This window comes from Trachypithecus francoisi, unplaced genomic scaffold (assembly GCF_009764315.1).
Source record: "Trachypithecus francoisi isolate TF-2019V2 unplaced genomic scaffold, Tfra_2.0 Lachesis_group5, whole genome shotgun sequence".
NCBI classification, from domain to species: Eukaryota; Metazoa; Chordata; class Mammalia; order Primates; family Cercopithecidae; genus Trachypithecus; species Trachypithecus francoisi.
The window spans coordinates 35,174,404-35,195,759 of record NW_022681470.1 but is presented as its reverse complement, the minus strand read 5'-3'; the positions used below and the strand labels follow the sequence as shown (position 1 = coordinate 35,195,759).

General features: G+C 37.2%; 1 protein-coding gene across 6 annotated transcripts in view; it reads right to left on the bottom strand.

Moving 5' to 3' along the window:
- RASAL2 (RAS protein activator like 2) overlaps positions 1–21,356 on the bottom strand; it is a 393,297-nt gene that overhangs the window by 19,534 nt on the left and 352,407 nt on the right. For 4 of the 6 annotated variants that reach the window (XM_033200815.1, XM_033200816.1, XM_033200819.1 and 1 more), the window contains 8 exons: positions 19,596–19,694; positions 17,960–18,514; positions 15,212–15,356; positions 9,231–9,375; positions 8,323–8,559; positions 6,038–6,239; positions 3,789–3,988; positions 2,144–3,005 (listed from right to left, as the gene is read on the bottom strand). In XM_033200815.1, coding sequence (XP_033056706.1) covers positions 2,144–3,005; positions 3,789–3,988; positions 6,038–6,239; positions 8,323–8,559; positions 9,231–9,375; positions 15,212–15,356; positions 17,960–18,514; positions 19,596–19,694 — 2,445 coding nt within the window. The remainder of the gene's footprint in view (positions 1–2,143; positions 3,006–3,788; positions 3,989–6,037; positions 6,240–8,322; positions 8,560–9,230; positions 9,376–15,211; positions 15,357–17,959; positions 18,515–19,595; positions 19,695–21,356) is intronic. The other 2 variants (XM_033200817.1, XM_033200818.1) reach the window with 1 other exon arrangement.

Genomic DNA, 21,356 nt, shown 5'->3' with positions numbered 1-21,356 from the left:
GTTGATCTCAACTAGAGTCTAGAACAAAAGTGATGGGAGGAAACTACTTCACAATAAGGTGGGCATGACTGATAGCCTCCTAACACATACATTTTATGTTTATATATACACACACATTTACATATAATACATATGATACATATAAAAGATATATATTTTTCCTTTTCTTCAAATACAAATGCTTACTAAATCAAACAATTTGGTAAATTTTTGGGAAATATAACAAAATAAAAATGAAAAATTTAAGACTGTAGAAAAACTTTATTACTCAGTAAAAAATGACCAAGTAGGAGGTTTAGCCCAGGAAGTCTGCTTCTAGAAACAGTTTAAGTTAGTCATGCTTTTCATCCCTTCTTCTATTTCTGTATCCAAGGACTCTATAAATAATCCAATTAAAAAAATCAAAGTAGGTGCAAGGGGCTCTGATCATAGCAGACTGGAGGCAGACGCAGCCATATCAGTAAGTGCCTAAACTGTAAAAATGCAAACATATTACAGATACAAACTAGGATTTTATTGCAGTCTCCCTGCCCAGTTATTTTGCTGCATAAAAGGATTTGTCATAGAACTCTTTTAATCTCAAACTTTCTAGTACTATCATTAGGTTTCAAAAAAAATTCAACTAACAATGCCTTTTTAGGAGAAAAATCTTTTTAGATGAAAGATGTATAAAGATATATATTACATATATGAAAAGTTACACGAGTGTGTGTGTGTGTGTGTGTATATATATATATATATATATATATTTTTTTTTTTTTTTTTGAGAGGAGTCTTGCTCTGTCACCCAGGCTGGAGTGCAGTGGCCGGATCTCAGCTCACTGTAAGCTCCGCCTCCCGGGTTCACACCATTCTCCTGCCTCAGTCTCCTGAGTAGCTGGGACTACAGGCACCTGCCACCTCGCCCGGCTAGTTTTTTTGTATTTTTTGTTTTTAGTAGAGACGGGGTTTCACCGTGTTAGCCAGGATGGTCTCCATCTCCTGACCTCGTGATCCGCCCGTCTCAGCCTCCCAAAGTGCTGGGATTACAGGCTTGAGCCACCGCGCCCGGCCTATATATATTTAACAGTAGTTTGTTTCAAAGGGAAAAATATGTACTGATGCTTCAAAATGTAATATGTAAGGAAGAAATGATTAATTTCTGGGCAAAGCTTTTTATTTGTCAAGAAAAAAATCAGAAAATCTTATATTACGATTGGATGTGATGTTAGCTGGGCTTGTCCATGTAAATAGAAATGTAAGGGATCTGCAAATGTTCAGAATACTTCCTTTTCCACCTGTGCTTCTATCTTTTTAATCTTTCCTTTATCTTGACTCTACGTGTTCAAGTGTTTATTTTTCTAGCCATTTCCAGGAAAAGTCCAGGACTTTGTATTTCCAGAGAGAGTTGAGGGATGGAATGGAGAGCAGTCACATTAAACTCTTGGCTCAGAATACAAACCTTTATTCTGGAAGCTTAAGACAAAAAATTAAGAGGGATTAATTTTCAGATTCCCAAAATAATAGTTGGTTTTGCCTACAGATTTTAAGTATCTAATTATTCATTCAACATCACCGATTTGTTCTAAGTGTAAACTGAGGTAGTAGCTCTGCTGCTTGAAGAGAAGGGGGCCCCTGCGTGTTTGTTAGACTTTTTTTTTTTTTTTTTTGAGGCAGAGTCTCGCTCTGTCGCCCAGACTGGAGTGCGGTGGCGCAATCTCGGCTCACTGCAAGCTCCGCCTCCCGGGTTCACGCCATTCTCCTGCCTCAGCCTCCCGAGTAGCTGGGACTACAGGCGCCCGCCACCTCGCCCGGCTAGTTTTTTGTATTTTTAGTAGAGACGGGGTTTCACCATGTTAGCCAGGATGGTCTCGATCTCCTGACCTCGTGATCCGCCGTCTCGGCCTCCCAAAGTGCTGGGATTACAGGCTTGAGCCACCGCGCCCGGCCGTTTGTTAGACTTTTAAGGGTAATGAGTCAAACTTCATTCTGCAGTCTCACTTAGGCAGAAGCTTCCCCAAATTTTCCTTTCCTCTTTCCATTTAAAGGTTGCTTTTAAGTGGAAATTTTGTTAACAATAGGATTTCCCAATGATTTACATATAAAGAACCAAGGAAACAGATGGACCAAGTAGAAGCCACTCCCCTTCAGCACTCGCGCCTACCTGCTGTGTCTGTTGTCTCTGGATTGCTCTCACTTTGGGAACAGGGCTCTCTCTGGAGGAAGAGGACTGCTGCCGGGACCGGCTCCCATTCTGCACAGGTTCGACCACCAGGGCTGCGGACGTCACTGACATGCTCCCGGTGCTACGTAAGGAAGCACTATGTGGCAGGGATGGTGGGGCTTTGGCTCGGGCACCTAACCCACCCTGGTCCACTTTTCGGATCTGGGCCTGCCCAGTACTATTTTGTCGTGGCAAAGCAAGAGGTATGTGTCTATCTGGCACAGTGTGCCGCCTGGAGAAGTCCTCACTCTGAGTGCTACGTTTAGTGAAATCTTCCATGCTGCTATTGCTGGGTCCACTGAGCTTGAAGTCTTCACTGTTACTTTGGCTTCTGGAACTGGCAGTGCTTAGGTTCTCCAAACTGGAATCTATAGAGGCCTTTGGCATTGCTGGAATTGGGTTATTGAGGTGATAGACAGGGTTCTGGAATGACAAGGGCTGAAGGCCACCTGGCTGGTTCAAGGCTGGGTGCAGGGGCCTTCTCACTTGGGGTGCACTTTGGGGAGTGCTCTGGGTTTCCCGCAGCTGTTTGATGCTGGCCACCTGGGTTATGGAAAGCTGGCTTCCGGTCAAGCGTATAGGCACATCAAGCATGACAGATGCATGCTCCACTTGAGCAGCATGAGTGTCCTGGAGGTCCATGAGGGAGACGCTCCGACCATTAGGAAGGCTACTTTCCCTTTCATCCTTTTCAGAATAAGTCATGCTCTGAGAGGAGGCTTGCTGAACCAGCAATAATGTTTTCCCTCTGAAGTAGTTGTCTGTGTTGTCCTGGCTTGGAGATTTTAGTTTATGCAAATCACTGTGGAAAAGGAAAGGACACTTAATTTCTCTTGAGACAACTTCAACATGGCTAAGATGCCTCAATTCAGGCATGTGAACTCCTCTGAAGGTTCTTATGTGGATACATATATTTCTTTGGAAACTCAGATTTTATATAATTAGGGAATTATTATAATTGTTAGAATAAAATCCAGCATTTTTACTTTTTCCCCAAAAGTAGAGAATAACACTGTAGATACCAACTCATCACTGTCTTCAGTTTTAACCAGGATTCCAATCATTTCCCAGTTAGGTTTTAAACCTTCCTGAAATATTCCAATTCATACTTACTTATCTAAACCTTCAAGAGGAGAAGTTCTAAGTACACAACTGCAAGGTCCCTGCTAAAGGCACAAGTCTTGCCAATCCATAAAACAGTCTAAGCATCAACATTGTATCTACCTGTCCAGCTGACATAGCCAGCTATAAAATGGTTTTCACCGAGGTTCTCCATGGTTTTTGAATGCTATAACGTATAGAAACATGAATTTCATAAAGCCTTTGGTCTCCCACTAAGCAAGACAGAAATTTTTAAAATATGCTGTGGAATATATTATAACTCTCTATACTACCATTCTAGAAAATAAGTTATCCCAGATCTTGTGCATTATAATGACAAATAATTGAACTGCTCTCAGGTCAGATGAGTCTTCAATTGCTCATGATTTTAAACTTGTAAGTTCAAAAAATAGGTTGAATATATTTCTGCTAAATCTGAACATTATATTTCTCTGAGATATTGGTCACGTCCTTTCTTTCATACCTGTCAGTGGGGTCTTCAAATATTTTCTGCAGCCCAGAGGAGAGGCTTCCACTGACATTTGGACTGGAGTTATGTTCAGTGAAGCGTCTCAGTTGCTGTTGTATTGGCGTAGGATTAGTCAATGACTTGGTAATATCAGCAAGAACACGAGGGAGAGGCCCCAATTTTGCCACGGTCGCCTGTAGGAAGGAATTTTCACCCTAATTGGATAATAAGCATTGCGACATCCACCATAGATTGTTTTTGGCACAACGATGGCCATTGATGGAGGGGTGTAGGTTGGAGGGAAGGGTAGGTGTTTGCATATGGGAGTGGCAGGTTCATAATGCATTGTTATGGAGCAGCAGAACCATGGCGTCGAGATGAATGGAGGAGGCGAAACAGGGTGCAGCAGACATCGAGGAAAGAAAGGAAATTGAAATCAGGATTATGCAAATAAAAATTAAAAGACATGCTCAAAACTACCAAACTAATGCCATTCCAACTAAAATAGACATGCGAAGCAAACTAAATCTCTGGGAGGCTAGTAGATCAAGGTGGGGGAGGGTAGAGGAAGAACCAAATTCCTTCTAACCAAAAGAACTTCAAGACCAGAGGATCAGCTAGTATGATAAACTCTCAAAGAAAAGGGATCATGTGAGAAAAGAAATGCATGCCAACATATAAGAAGGTGCTGCATTCAGGAATCCAGAGTACTGCAGGGCACACAGATGATACTGCCATCCACTATCCCAGTCAATCTTGGGAACCCTGACCCACTGCCAACTGAGTTTCCATCAGTAAGACAATTTTTGTTGTTAATTTAACAACAAAATCAGGTAAATTTTCTCTATGAGATATGTCTAGATGTATTCCTGGTTCCCAGGACCAAACACAGATTAAAAAGGAGAAAGTGTGTTTACACAGCAAAGTCCGTTAAAAAGACCTTGATCCTAAACAAACCAAGCCCATTTCACAGGAAAACTGAACCTGCATCCCACTGAGATGCAGTTTATTCAACAAAGACTAACTCTTTAATACTTGCTTTATCCATTTCAAACATTTTTTTCTTTAGGGAATTCTTATTCTCATGGGGTCTTAGGGGTCTCCTTCAACCGTCAGTCAGTTTGACATAGCTGCCTTTGGGTCTCTGCCTTCTCAACAATCAACAGACTCTTTTACTCTACTCAAACAGGTATAGATGCCACCAATGCCTTTACTTGCTCAACAATGTTGGGCTATTATTCATATGAAAAGGATTTACCTTTGGCATAGTTGCAACTTAAAAATCTAGCTAGCATTTCTAAAAGTGAAAAAAGGTCCTCGAGAATAAGGAAGAGTTGACTGTTTCACAAATGTTTTAAGCATTGGAGGACACACTACCACTTATGTTTCCTCAGCAAAATGGTCTTCGTTAATACGTTTTATTCCCCTTTAAATTGTACTGGTATAGTACTTTTATTGATAGGAAAATAGAGGAAAACAAATCATTATCACAGAAAAATAACTGTCTTTTGAAGTTATTCTAACGTACCACCACACATATTTATAAAATGCCTGTAGCAAACAAAAACAGCAATAAATAATTATTGTAATAAGCTTAGCCAAAGTCTATTAGACTATTTTTTACTACCAAATCTATTCCTTTTTGTCAAATTCCAGAAGGAAGAAATTGATTGGCATGGTGTATATTTACTTATTAATACGGTACATAATAAAATTCTTAGCAAACAAATGATTAAAAATAATTGTTTTCTGTATTCTTAATTCACATCTGTAAAGAAAGAAAACAGTGATTTTTAGCACTAATAATTATATGAAACTCTATGACTTGTATAGTAAAAAAATTTGTTTCATGGGTAAAGTCACTTAAAACATGATAAACCTAGTATTTTCTTAGCTAAATCTATACTTTTATTAGAAATTACTATATGAGGTTTCATCTTATCCTATTAGACATGCATAAGGCTGTATATACCAATATATTAGTTTCTAATAAAGTTTTCAGATATGCACTCTGTATATATAAATTTAGAGAAATATACTCCATTAATTCAGATAAATATTAAAAACATATATTAATAATGTCATGGTTTTCTAGAATTTCATGGTTGTTGGTCCCATATTTTACTCAGAAATGATGACCACTCTCAGATTTCTAGGGTAAAAGGTTGCTTTCAATTAGCAGAAAGAGTGAGTGCTATCACTCCATAGGTACTTTCCAGAATTCAGGTACATTAAAGTCTCTATCTTCCATCAACCTACTTTACCTTATCAAGTTGGGAAACTACTTCCCACAGTAAGGAATGCAAAACTGAAAGCTCTCGGCCCAGATCAATGTAACCATCAAAGCCTGGGGTGTTTGAGATGGTGTCTGGATTAGAGATCTCCAAAAGAAAGCGCTTCATTCCACCCCATTCATGTTCTAAAAAATCATTCATGAATGCCATGTATTCCTCTTTGTTACCAAACCTGAAGTAGAGGATGAGAAAATGAGAAAGAACATATTCAAGAGAGAGATGATCATTTTGATTTGACTTTACACAGAATTATGACATTTTTTTATTTTGTGGAGGGAATGATTAATTTTATTATCTATAAGTGATAAATGCTATAACATACTTTCTTAATATCACTTTAATATTCCAATGCTTTGAATAGCTTTCTATTCTCTAAAGGGTAAAGCTAAACCTCTTTTTTTTTTTTTTTACTTCTGGTATTTGAATTTCTCTGTAATATAGGCCTCACTTACCTACCAAATGCTCACCAGTACAAACCTTCAATACTGCTAGTTTCTTCAAAGTCCCCCAAATATATTATACATTTTTTTCTTCTCCAAGCTTTTGCCCATGCTATTTACTTGCACTAGAGAAAAACTTCTCTCCTTTGCCTATCTAGATTCTACCTATCTTCAGGGCCTAGTTTAAGTCCACAAAACCTGTTCCAAAATAAAATATAAATATTTTTTAGCTCAAATATGGATAAATATGTGTATTTCTGCATTGGCTTATATATAAATTATACAAAATTAAAATAGTACACCTCTAAAAAGCCACTATTTATACTAGAAAACAATCTGTTCTTGTTTTTTTTTCTTCAATACATTGCTAATAGAAACCCGTTTTTTTTTTTTTTTGAGGCGGAGTCTCACTCTGTCGCCCGGACTGGAGTGCAGTGGCCGGATCTCAGCTCACTGCAAGCTCCGCCTCCCGGGTTTACGCCATTCTCCTGCCTCAGCCTCCCGAGTAGCTGGGACTACAGGCGCCCGCCACCTCGCCCGGCTAGTTTTTTTTTTTGTATTTTTAGTAGAGACGGGGTTTCACCGTGTTAGCCAGGATGGTCTCGATCTCCTGACCTCGTGATCCACCCGTCTCGGCCTCCCAAAGTGCTGGGATTACAGGCTTGAGCCACCGCGCCCGGCCAGAAACCCGTTTTTAAGCATCAATATTGAATAAATCTTGGTCAATTTTGTAAATGTGAATTCCTTCCCAGCCATTTCTTAAATTTATTTTCTGTAAATTATAAAAATAACAAACTTACTGAAAAAAGTTTGAAACAATGAAAAGTAGAAATAAAAAAGCATGGATGTCTCATTCAAGCTACCCAAATATATCTGCTGTTTATATTTTAGTACATTTCCTTCCCAACTGTTTTCTCCTAATTTTCTTTTGAAAAATTTTAAACCTGCAGAAAAGTTGAAAGAATATACAATGAATACCCATATGCCTTTCATCTACATTAACCAACTGTTATTTTTGCCAAGTTTGCTTTCACACCCTCTCTATACAGATTTTTTTTTTTTTCTTTCTGGAACCATTTTAAACCAAGTTGCAGACATCACCTCTAAATAGTTTAGTGTCCATTTCTTCAGAATAAGGAATATCTCTTACATAAACCAATGCCATTATCACACTAAAACTTTTAAAAACACTATTCATGAATTATCTTATCTACAGTCTATATTTAAATTCCGCCCATTGCCCCCAAAAGGACATATATTTTTTCCAACTTAAGATCCAAATAAGTTTCAAGTACTGCATTTAATCTCTTTTAATCTAGAACAGCCCCCCCTCCATCTTTTGCATTTTTCATAAAATTGTCTTTTTTGAAGTGGTCAGGATAATTGTCTTAGACAATGTAACCACATAATTTGTCTTTTCTTCCCAACTTTTTTTATAGTTAGATTTTTGTATTTTCATATTGCTGGGGTAACAGTATACATACCACTTTTTATTCTGCCCTTTTTTTTCCTACTGAAGCATTTTTATCAGCACTTTTAATTTAATTTTATCTTAATGCTCTATATTATTGGATAGTCTTTGTAAGCAGCTTATAGTACCTGCAAATATTCCATTGAATGCATGTATCATAGGTTACTTAACCACTCCTCAACGAAGTGATTATTTAACTTGTTTCCAATTTTTTGCTATATTTATTAATACCACAGTGAAAATCTGGTAACATGAGTGATGAGGTTCCCAACCCTCATCCAAATTTTAGGCCTCGAGTATTTTTTAAACTGTGTTTTTAAAGTGGTTACAATAGTATCACCTACTTGGCAAAGTTGGCCAGGTTCTGAATGACCTTGGCAATAAGAGTTAGAGTCCGAGATGTGCGGTCATCAGGATACTCCTGCATAAGGTTGAAAAGACTGGGAGACATAATGGCTGGACACAAAAAACGGAGAAATAATGAGGCACTGATGAGCCTCTCGCTGATGTCTTGCTTGCCACGGTTCAGGCACTGCTGCTTCCATGATGCAAACACTTCTTTCAACTCACGAGGGAAAACACTAGGGAAGGAAAAAAGTACCAAAACCTCTAAACACAGAAGTACCAGAACCCAAAGCACAAGTGATTCCACCCTGACCCAACATATCTCTGCTTAAGAGTCAGGCTGTGAGGAGGACCTAGTAGAAATTCTGGGATGAGGTTTTACCTGATTCATGGCTGAGAGGCGGTGGAAAAATTCACAGAGGCCAGATGGAGACTGGAAACCCAAGGCTACAAAACTCTGGATTAGTTTAAATTTAGTTTTGCAAAGTGGGAAAATGGCATGAGGCTCCTGACTAAACCATCTGGTTTAGTATAACTCACCATAGTCTCTCTAAAGACTGTTCATCAAAAATCTTTCAAAGTTTCATCAATTGCTGGAGTTAGTGCAATGATCAAAATTCATGAACACATCTGTTTAACACTAGTAAATATTTTAGAAAGCGAAAGAAATACTTTTGGTATTAGAGGCTATAGTACTAATATTCTGGGGAGAGATTATATTTATGTAGATAGCCAGTTAAAAAGTACTTCTGCTTACAATGGAGATTTCAATTTTAGATGGGACTGTATTAGGGAAACTTTCAATTTCTCTCCAAGACTCTCCCCTTTGGTTGTAAAATAATTGTTAACATTGTGATGACTTTTATATGAAAAGATGTTCCACAGGCAGAGGATGAGATAAGCTCACCAGTAAGAGTTGATGATCTTGCAGAAAGCCAGCTCACAGCACATTTTCAGGTTGCTCTGATGGTCTATCAGTTCACTAGATGAACATTTGCTGGGATCCACTTCACAGTTCTCATCTGACTCATACAAAGCTTTGATAAACTCCCCTAGTAGAAGAGAGAAGATGAAAATATAGTTATAAACAGTGTCTTCCTGAATAGAATAAAAGGACTTATGATTTCTGACCTAAAATATATAATGGGGAATTATTTTCTAGATCTGACAGGGAGAGCACAAAAGATGGCCCATGAAGCCTCATTGCTTTGGAACCCAAGAGTTGTCACATCCTACATATCATGTTTATTTTTCTTATCCTGGAAGTGGAATAACAGCAATCACTAACATCATCATCACAGTATTTATAAAAATGGTAATGATACTACTTAAAAAATGTATTAAACTAAATATATGTTTAATTAGTATAAACTCATTATTTGTTTTAAGGCTCGCTCTACTTAGGGGACTATTATTGTTATTCTAGAAGAACAAACAACCCAAGCTTGATTGAATAGTCCACTGAAGGTTTTAAGTGCTAATGTTGGTGCCAAATACAGATGCAAGTAAGGTTCTCTATGCTTACCTCTTGTAACAGAGACAGTCATTCAACACTGCACAATATTATAGCAGATCTCCTTATAATCTCCTCCATATAATCTGTATATGCTTTTCCATATAAATTTAGTTTAGAAGCCCTGTTCATATGGCCTATGTTCTAGAAAGATACACCCACTATTCCCTGAAAGAACAAATTCCTACCTTACCTGTTTATCCTCTAGTACACACCATAGCTTGTATATCTTCGACTACTTCGTATTTCATATTGTTTGTGTTTGTTTCATTTCTAGGATGAACACCTTTGGAGGTTAGGTACTAGGTTTTATTCATGTTCAAATCTTGACTCTTCTGAATAGCTCCCAAAATGTTACAGGTGCTCAATAAATATTTATCAGAGATGGCAGTATGTATTCTTGGTTTTTTATAGGTCTTTATGAAAGAGGAGTGGATCTTTCAAAGATTCTCCTAAATATGCGCTTATTACTTGAGGTTCAGGCTAGTTATAACAGACTTCATGAAAGTGAACAATAATGCCTGCAAAACTAAGTAGCAGCAGCAGCAGCAGAAAGAGCATTTCTATCAAAACAGTTAGTATTTAGATAAATGAAAGCTTTTAAAAATACCTGTGACGGGATAAGAAGTGAGAGAACAGGAAACAATGTGGTATACAGAAAGGAAAGGGTGCACAGAAAAGTTAAAGGCATTGAGGTCAGACAGACTGACTGTGGGCCCTGGAAAAGTCACTTAATTAGTCTGAGTTTCAGCTGTCTTATTTGTAAAACAGTGTTAATAGTAAACACCCTGTAGAGCTGTGGTGAGGAACAGACATAATGCATGAAAAGCATGTAATATGGTACCTGGCTCTTAGTAGGAGCACCATACAAAAAGTATTTTAATGTAAAAATCATGCAACTTTTGAATAATTTTTGGTCAAGTGAAATGGCCAAAACTAGTAAGAGGCTTTTTAAAATGTTACCAATTCTCACAAGATACGTATTCAATATGTTCTCTACGTCTTCTGTGCTATATGTTTCCACAAATGAACTTCATTTAAAGAGTACCTAAATTTAAAACTAAGAAATCAGTGTCAAATATCCCATATAAAAACTGGCCAAACTCTACACCTGTATCCTAAATATTCTGTTTAGTGACTTCTTGTAGGTTATATGTATTCAAGGGAAAAAATACTAATATTAATAAAAAACATGAATATTAACAATATTTTTAATTCTTCAAGAAAAGCGCCAGATAAATAACTCCAGGGACCAGAAGTAAATTAATTGTCTATAGTACCAGCTTAAAAAGTTTTTGTTCCTGATTATTACATATTTAAAATGCTCCAAAACAGAAAAATAATACTTTAACTGTTGAAACAATAACCAGTGTTTGAGCATGTAGAATGTACCATATTGAAAGGAGAGGCTTTTATTGATTTGTAACTAGAAGGTGCTTAACTGATCAAAATTACCAAGAGAGATTAAAAAACTCACTTAAGTTTGCCTTCTTGCATTTGAAAAAAACCAGAGCCAAAGGGGGTGCTCGTTATGTTGTTTACATGTTAAGTTTGTGCCCAGAATATTCTATGACATATTTTCTATGTAAATCATTAAGTCATTATTATCTAGCATAAAAATTGCACACGTAGGAATAAGTCAACAAGGATGGACATATTACTGCTGAAAGGAATTTGCCTCCACTGCTAAAAGTGGAAATCAGGTCTTTTCAGGGCTTTCTTTTGTATATCTCACAGATAGTATTTCCTGTGTGTCACAGGATACCAAGGTGCAATCTGATTTCAAATGGAAAGGTAAAATAGGATAACAGATGGAGGATTTAAGTCTAAACAATGCAGAGTCTGTGCAGAAAGAGTAACGCTTTAATTAAGATAAGGACTGGCTAAGAAGCAGACAGATACTGTACAGTATTACTGGCACCTTTTAAAATCAATTTTCTCTGAAAATTCTTCAAGCAGTCTGGAAACAGCATCTATTTTCTGCCCAAAGTGTATGAAATACAGCAAAACTTTAATGAGAAGACAATATAGCCCCGTCCTGAAGAAGCTTACCAATTAATTCTGTTTATGCTCTTAGAAGCAGCAGCCATTTTTACTACTGTGGCCCTTGCTCTTGGATTATAAATATTATTACAGAGATTTCTGAGGGGTTACTTGAATTTCTTCCCATGTCCACTGAATTAATTTTCATGCCTCATTGAGCCCATCGGCCATTTAATCATTCACTGTCCTATCAAAGGACTGGTACCCACTTTTCATTTTGGAAATTATTTCATTCAGAAATCCTGTTTAGCAGACTGAATTTTCAAAATATGAATATTTGATTTCAAAGAAGCAGGTAGTCAATAAATATTCACTCCTATCTCCATAGAATGGAGAATACGGTTTGAGATGCTTTTTTGTTTTTTGGTGGACTTTTATAACAAAACACAAATCATTAAAGCAAATCATGAGATATAATTTATGACTGTAATAAGCTCTTTATGTCAATGACACTATAAACCTCTTTGTACTTTTCTTAAGCTCTTTATACCATTCTTAATGTCTATATGATTAGAGAAAAAATATGAAGATAAACAGGAAGACAAAAAATCTACTTCAGAGCAGAAACTAATTGTAGGAGCTACTATATTGTGTCTGCTTCATGTAAACACACTGATCCTGTTTCTTGAATGGCGACTCACTCTATTCCTTACAGCCTGGCTCCTCTCCTCCTGAAACCAGTGTGAGCGATCAGCAGTGAAATTTAAAGTGCCAAATGCAGTATCCATTCTTTTTCTTTACCTTCCATAATTTTCTATTGATGCTCTCTTCTCTATTGGTGTCTAGGACTCAGTATTTTCCTGGTTTTCTTTCTTTTTTGGATGCTCTCTCTTTCTCTGATCACTTCTCTGATTCCTCTTCTTCATTCTATACCATAAACCCAGGTGTACTCTAAGATCTATCCTTGGCCCAGTTCTCTTCCTGCTCTGGTAATCTTGCAGGTTCATTTAACCTCTCCACATGTGTAAATTAGTCTCAAATTTCCAACAGCCAGCTAGACAGGTATCTTAGATTTCCTATCTAAAACCCCTGAGATTTCCTACTAGAACTTCAAATTGAATATATATGTAATTTCCCCTGTTTCACGCCTACTACTTCTGTGGTTTCTATTCCTGTTAAGAATCTCGTCATCCTCCTAGTCACTCACAAAACCCCACAATTCTCTGTAATATTTGTTCCCTCCTTCCTTTCTACAAACTGAAAAATTTGCCAAGTTCTATCAGTTCAACCTTACTATTTCTCATATCCATCTTCTTCTCTATTCTTATGTGCATGATTACCCTCATTCAGAGTCTCATTCTTTCTTATTACAATGGCTTTTTTTTTTTGAGGAGTTTTGCTCTTGTCTCCCAGGCTGGAGTGCAATGGCATAATCTTGGCTTACGACAACCTCCACCTCTCTGGTTCAAGCGATTCTCCTGCCTCAGCCTCTTTAGTAGTTGGAATTACAGGTGCCCACCACCATGCCTGGTTAATTTTTGTATTTTTAGTAGAGATGGGGTTTCAGCATGTTGGCCAGGCTGGTCTCAAACTCCTGACCTTGGGTGATCCGCCTACCTCGGCCTCCTAAAGTGTTGGGATTACAAGTGTGAGCCACCGCACTCAGCCTACAATGGCTTCTTAATTGATTGGCTTTCAGTAGACTTTCTTCACCTTTTTTTTAAAGACAAGGTCTTTCTCTCTCACCCAGGCTGGAGTGCAGTGATGTGAACATAGCTCACTGTAGCCTCGAACTCCTGGGCTCAAGCAATCCTCTTACCTTGGCCTCCCAAGTAGCTGGGACTACAGACGTGAGCCACCATGCCTGGATACAACTCATCTTAGTCTGCTAAGTTAATTCCACTGAAAACACCCTGCTCAAAACTTTCAGTGGCTCTCCAATGATTACTGTAAACTTTAAATCTTCACGCAGGCATTTGAGGTTTTCACAAACTGGTTCTAATTATTGTTTAATCTTTTTGTTTATTGTTCACGTTTCTTTCATGTCTTTTTCTAGCTAAATGGTTTTATTCCACACATTCCTGGTTCTGTTCCACCTCTATGTCTTTTTGTTCATGTGTCCTTTTCCCCATGCTACTTCTTATCTTCTTATCTGCTCTTGCTCAATGTCTATTTTTAACCTTTCTATTTTTCAAACTACATACCAACATAAATGCATTTCACACAGAAAATTTGACAATTCTATCAGCTGGATTCAATTTTTTAAAATTATTTGAAAGAACACAGAATGTCTCTTTTTGGTATAGAGATATCCCTAATGTTATATCCTTATATTGCAAACTCCTTGAGGGTAAAAATCTCTCCAATCATTCAACATATTTTTACTTTCTACTCTTGATAGTCACACGTGGCTGTTGAGCATTAGAAATGGCTTATGCAAATTCAAATGTATGATACATGTGAAATACATACTGATTTTCAAAAAGAATAAAAAAGTAAAACACCTAATTAATAACTTTTATTCTTTTAAGCCATTAAATAGTATTTGGATATACTGGGTCAAACGAATTATGTTATCAATTTCACCTGTTTGTCTTCATCCTTTTTAATACTGTGACTACTAGAAAATTTAAAATTACTCAAAAAATAAAAATAAATAAAATTACTCACACATGGGTCGTATTATATTTCTATTGGACAGTGCTGCTCAACAGTCTGTGCAGGCAGTGGGGATATGGAGGTAAAACAAAGGGCTAGTTTCTTCAAGGAACTCACATCTGCTCTATCAGGATGTATATTAAAGTGACCAGCACAGTGCCTTACTCTAGTGGTTAATGCCTCAATTTCACGACCAAATCTGGAACTGCAAGTGCGTAGCCTAGTCAGCAAGAGCTACTGATTGGACAAAAATGAGTTATGTTAAAAATTCTAGAAACTTCAAAGGCAGAAACTTGTGGGGGAGTTGTGGGAAGTAGCAAGACTTTCTTCACTTTTGATTAGAGTTTTGCATGCATGATAACAAATGTCAGGGTAACACTCTCAAGACTAGGTAATAACATCATCATATAAACACCCAACACTTTGGGGAAAACAGACCACCTCAGATCTATCAATGGACACTGCTGATATTACTGTGCATCCTGGAATCATGAAGCTGGAGACCCAGAGCAGCAGTGTATGCTGACAGGGTTTCTGTTTCTACATTTATTGTTATTTCTCCACTGGTGAGTACTGCAGAGACTTCTTATGGCCACGATTCAAACCTTAACACCTGAGTCAATTAGAACTAAATAACATGCAGAATTTGAGCTCAATTCATTTGTCTCATGGGGGTGGAATAACTTAAAATCGAAAGGTAAAGAAAAGAAAATAGATGTTTTTCTCTTTCATACCCAGTGCATCATGAAGATACTGTTGTCCCACCAACTTGAGGTATTCCTCAATGGATTTGGTGGCAATAGTGTTCTCTCTGAAGATCAAGACATCATGTTCTCCACAACGATCCACCTCAGACATCACCAAGTCAGTCAGAAAATCCTGGTAGAATAATGTTCAATAAGGCAGAAAGCAACTGAATAAATAATATACATTAGAAGAGACTGCTGAAATATCAGACATCCTGGAAATGTTGCTTTAAAACTAAAGCTATCAGATTTATCCGAAAGGAAAAAAAGCAATCAGGATAAAATCTTAGGTGTTACTACCCCTACATTTAAAATTTCCTCAAAGATTTTCCATTGCACTTCTGATAAAGGCCATAATTCTGAATGTAGTCTACAAGTCCCCATATTTTCTGGTTTCTGTCTACCTTTCAAGACTTGTACCTTTTCTTTTTAGGTCCTTTAATACACCAAGCCCTTTCTAACACACACAATGTTCTCTATTTACCACAAAGCCTTTTTCCCCCCCCCAATACTGTTTTCAGTTCTGCTCTGCCCCCACCCTTGCTTCCACTCCCACTATCATGTAGCTCATTCCTGGGATCCTTTGGATTTTAATTCACACATCATTTCCTCAGTGAAGGCGTCCCTGACCAACATTGCCCCTGAACTCCATTAGTGAGCTGCACTTGCTCCATTTCATAGTATCATCTCTCTTTTTATCCTCTGCAGTTCTCACTGTAATCATACTTATTTCTGTAATTACTTGATTAATATTTATTTTCCCCAGAAAACCAGTTTCTGTTTTTGTTTACCACCATATCTCCAGTACCTAACAGTTTCTGGCATATATTAGGTGTTCAATATATAATAGCTACAAATTGGTCCACAGTGTCAATGTAGTCTACTGAACTCATCACTTGAAGTCACTGTCCAGGCTATCTTTCTGTCTGCCCACCCATCCATCCAACCAGAAGGACAGCATAAGGGGAAATAAAGGTGCAAAGAAACAGCTGCTTCATTCCTCAACAGTCTTAAAGAACTTCTTGTAAAGCTCAATGTTGGTTGTTCAGTTTGAAATGTGATAACATCGTATATTTTGAATGCTATATAATTATTGGATATTTCAAGGGCTGCAAATGCTAAAATAGGAGGAATATGCTGATTTACTTTTACTTTAAAATTAAGCATTTTAAACATCAATGGGACTTACTCTGGGGCAGTTTAACAGTATAACAGAGTTGTAGACTTAGGAATCGCTATTAAACTTAATGCTAAGAGACAGGAGGAAACTCTTGGGGGTAACGGTAACATTCTGTATCTTGATCATAGTGGTGGTTTCAATGGGTGCAAAATCAGTCAAAGCTTACTGAACTTTTCCACTTTAAATGGGTGTTTATTCTACCTAAAGTGTATGTAAATCAATACTGTTACTTAAAAAAGCCTTACATATATTCTGAACCTTGAGCAACTGAAAAGTAGAAACATATCCATACAATTCAAAATTTCAGTGACACCTCGCTCCAAACTCGTAAGCTTTTTAAATGACAGAATGCCCAAGATTATCATTAGTAGATTGAAACACAAAAGTTATTATTATTATTTTTTTTTGTTTTTTTTTTTGAGACGGAGTCTCGCTCTATCGCCCAGGCTGGAGTGCAGTGGCCGGATCTCAGCTCACTGCAAGCTCCGCCTCCCGGGTTTACGCCATTCTCCTGCCTCAGCCTCCCGGGTAGCTGGGACTACAGGCGCCCGCCACCTCGCCCGGCTAGTTTTTTGTATTTTTTAGTAGAGACGGGGTTTCACAGTCTTAGCCAGGATGGTCTCGATCTCCTGACCTCGTGATCCACCCGTCTCGGCCTCCCAAAGTGCTGGGATTACAGGCTTGAGCCACCGCGCCCGGCCAACACAAAAGTTATAATCCATAGAAGCCAGATAAGAGACTAAATATTGAATATATTGATATATTCTGACATATCAAGAAATAGTAATAGTACTTTATTTTGTTTGGTTCTACATACATTATTCTAGCTGTGAATTTCTTTGGATCTGACATGTAATTTTATCATGACCAGCTCGCATACAGTATAACGGTAACTCTTCCTAGTTAAGTGAATATCCTTCATAGGTCAAAGACTCTCTCAACTGATTTTTGTTCTTCCTATAACCAGCATATTTCTCCTTTAAAAAAAAAATATTCCTGAGTTTTTACTTCTATTCAACGTAAAGTAAGATAAGTGTATCATGAAACAGCTACCAATTGTATAATATCCCTTGGATTTTTATTCTAAATATAGATTTTAATCCCACAAAGACTCTTGCTAATACCCAATATGCTTCTGGAATACCTCCTTCTGTGCCTAGAGGATAGAGCCATCAGTTAATCTTAAACAAAATACAGTGAGGAAGAAAACCACCATACAACACTCTAGAACTAAATTAAAGGTAAGGAACCTTGAACATGCTGTAGGGTTATCATGCCAATTCTACCATTTATTTTGTCAGACAAGAAAGAGCTGGCTATGTTATCTATGTTTCACGCAAATGGACTTTTAAGTATTTGTTGGTCTCTCCATTTTACTTGTTTAGTTTTCTAATCTTCGTCTTTTCTGGATCTAATAGGTTTTCTTCTTAATTCTTCTTGTTTTTACCAGTAGTAAAGCACATTTCTCTAATTTGGGTTTCTACAGTATCTATTATTTTGGTTTATGAAAGGTAGGGAAGAGATTTCAGGTACTGCAATGCCCCTTTTTTACTTACCTTGGCTCTGCCAGTACTTTGAAGAATGTGCACTAAGGCACAAGCCAACTCCTCTTTATTTCTCACACTAATTACTGGCTCAAGGACAGAACACAGCATGGTGTAGCTGCTGGTGACAAATTCTGCAAATTCTTTGTATTGCTCCATAGGCAGAATGGTGATAGTTTGGAAACGTGATTTAATCCGAATAGAAGGTCCTCCTGTCTTTCCTTTGTTGGGTGTAGGTGTACTCACCGGATACCACTTTTCTACAAATTGGCGACCAGTCACACTGGCAGTGGGGATGTTGACTAGCCCTACATAATTATTCTTGTCTTTTTTCTTCTTTTTTTCCACATCCTTATAAATGTGAACTGTGATACTATGAAGAGGTGGAAGGCTGAAGAATTCAAAATGTTCGCCCCAGAAAATATTGTCTGCTTTGGTCTTGCTGGTTGTACGAGCAAAGAGGGTATCATCAAGGCACAGTTCGCAGAAATATTTCTTTTTAGGGGCAAGGTCCTTGGCTTCAATGATCCATAAACGAAGAACATTTTCAGCTCGCCTGCAATTGTCCTATAAAGAAGCAACAAAGTTAATTTCAGAGCTGACATTGCAGAAAAAAAATATTTTTTTCTTAAGTTGGCAATATTCATTAGGTACTCTATTAAGGGGAGTCAACAAATAATGAAAGGGATTGCTATCTCATTGCTTAGGTTAACGGCAAGCTCTAAACAAGAATGCATTAGAATCTTGAATAATTACATATAGTTCATTATATATATTAGTTTATTATATATAGTTCATTCTATTTTATTTACTTGGGTTAAGAAAATATCATTTTGTAATGTAATTAACTTGGGTTAAGAAAATATCATTTGTAATGGTAAGTTTTCATATAACCAGCCTAATTTCTGCAAATAAAAGAGATAAATTGTTAAGAAGCTCATATTCTAGTCCCTCTTCTATCATGTACTAGCTTCTGACATGGCCAATTCACCTAACTTTTCAGAGTCCTTTTATCCATGCTAGTAGAACCATGGCAATAATATTTGCCAATAATATCTGCAGTAAGACTATTTTTAGCTTAAAATGATAATACAGTTTGGATATTTGTCCCTGTCCAAATTTTATGTTGAATTGTAATCCCCAATGCTAGAGGTGGGGCTTGGTGGGAAGTGTTTGGATCACGGGGGCAGTTTCCTCATGGCTTGGTGCCATCTTCCTGATACTGAGTTCCTGTGAGATCCGGTGGTTTAAGAGTGTGTGGCACCTTCCCCCAAATCACTCACATACACACTGTCTCTCTCGCCTTGCTCTTGCTTTCACCATGTGATATGCCTGCTCCCCATCTGCCTTCTGCCATGACTGTAAGCTTCCTGATGCCTTCCTAGAGGCTGAATAGATAACAGCACCATGCTTCCTATAAAGCTGGCAGAACTGTGAGCCAATTAAACTGCTTTTCTTGATAAATTACTCAGTCTCAGATATTTCTTTATAGCAATACAATAATGGCTTACTACAAATGGCGTAACACATAAATGTGCTTTAAAACTCTCAAGGTGTAGACAAATTAAGGTATTACTACCACACTTACCTTCTATTAACTAACTGCTTACAAAGTTATACATTTTTTGATACTTGAAGCTACTATTACCTTATTAGGTTGAACTGTCCTGCGAAGGTTTTCCATCCACTTATCTCTCTCAGAAGCGGAGTTACAGCTGAAGCATTTACTTCCACTTAAGTAGGTAACCTTCAACATAAAAATTAGACATAAGAAAAAGAAAACACTGGATTTCAGGGCTCTATCATTTGGGTTTATAGCATACCTCTAACTCTTAAATGATAAAGTCAAAACGTCCTGGAATTAGGATGTATAGATGGATGGATGGATAGATAAGAAAAACATGGTCTCAGATCCCGAACTACTCATGCTGTGGTTAGAAAAATAACATAATGAGCAACATCCTTACCAATGCTAAAAAATTAATATACTAATTTAGTATTATTGTTAGTCTCATCCTCTGATGAAAATGTACTAAGAGTCCAATTTTATTGAAAGTAGACAAGACCAAAAGGAATGCAGAGCTGTGAGTTAGACATATGCTATGAACCCAAATCATACCATAAGAAACTAAGATGATCTTTACCAGTTTTTTGATACCTATATCTATATCTACATCTGCTTTTTGCTTAGGTGGCATCCACATCCATTTCCAGGGATGAGAACAAAGGCCATTTTAAATTCAGCCGAGGAAATTAAAACTGGCCGATGGTTCAGAAAAATCAAAATTAAAGGCCTTTTAGGCAATACCTTAAATTACCTGCAAATAAATATGTTCAACTTTTAGTTAATAAAAAATAGGTAATAAAGGATGAGAGTTTCTGAAACAGCTTATCAGATTTCTTGAGACTGTCTTCACTATATCATAGAAGGGTACTAAATGAAATCAAAGAGTTACTAATATTGAATTACTATCTTTGGAACCCATTTTTCCTCCACTAGGCAACCAGCCTGTTGATTTCTAGTAATTTATAAGGTTAGCCTGACCACTATTAACATAGTCCTTTAAAAATGAAATATGTTGTTATATACTTAGCACCTTACTCTGGGCTTGGTATACAGCCTAACGTACAGAGTTCCACAAACATGAGAAAGTTCAACTGATTTTTATAAAAAAGAACACCAATAAATGTCCTGCCTAAATTGCTGAAGTTTGCTCACTTATTAACTCTATCTCTGGTCACAACCTAATAAATCCAATCAGATTATATGCTCTGTCCAATACAGCAGCTACTAGCCTCACATGGCTATTCCAGTTGAGATGTGCTGTAAGTGTAAACACACATCAGATTTTGAAGACTTAGTTTTAAAAAAAAGGAACCAATTTCTCCGATAGTGAACATGTTGAAATGATAATATTTTGGATATGCATGCAGCTTGTACTATATTTCTTTTGGACAGTGCTGGTCCATCAGAAGAGGAACCAAACATCTTTTGACTTCTACAACATCTAGTATAGGACTCATCTCTAGTCACTTAGTAAGCTCTTGTTAATTAATCAAGTCTCAGCCCTAATAATTCTATGTATGTATAAATATATGTATATATAGTTTTTGAATTTTACTTGTAACTGGCCAGTAGTATATATTTGAAAGGGAGAAATTACCTTATGATAGTTGGCAATTTTATTTATCCAAAAATCAGGCACCTGCAATGTGCTTGGGGTCTGGGTTAGGTACAGGGGATTTCAAAAATACATAAGACATTTAGGTCAAAATGTCCTGGAATTAGGATGGATGGATGGATGGATGGATAAATAAAAAAAACATGGTCTCAGATCTTGAACCACTCATACTGTGGTTAGAAAAATAACATGATGAATGTCATTCTTATCAATACTAAAAACTAATA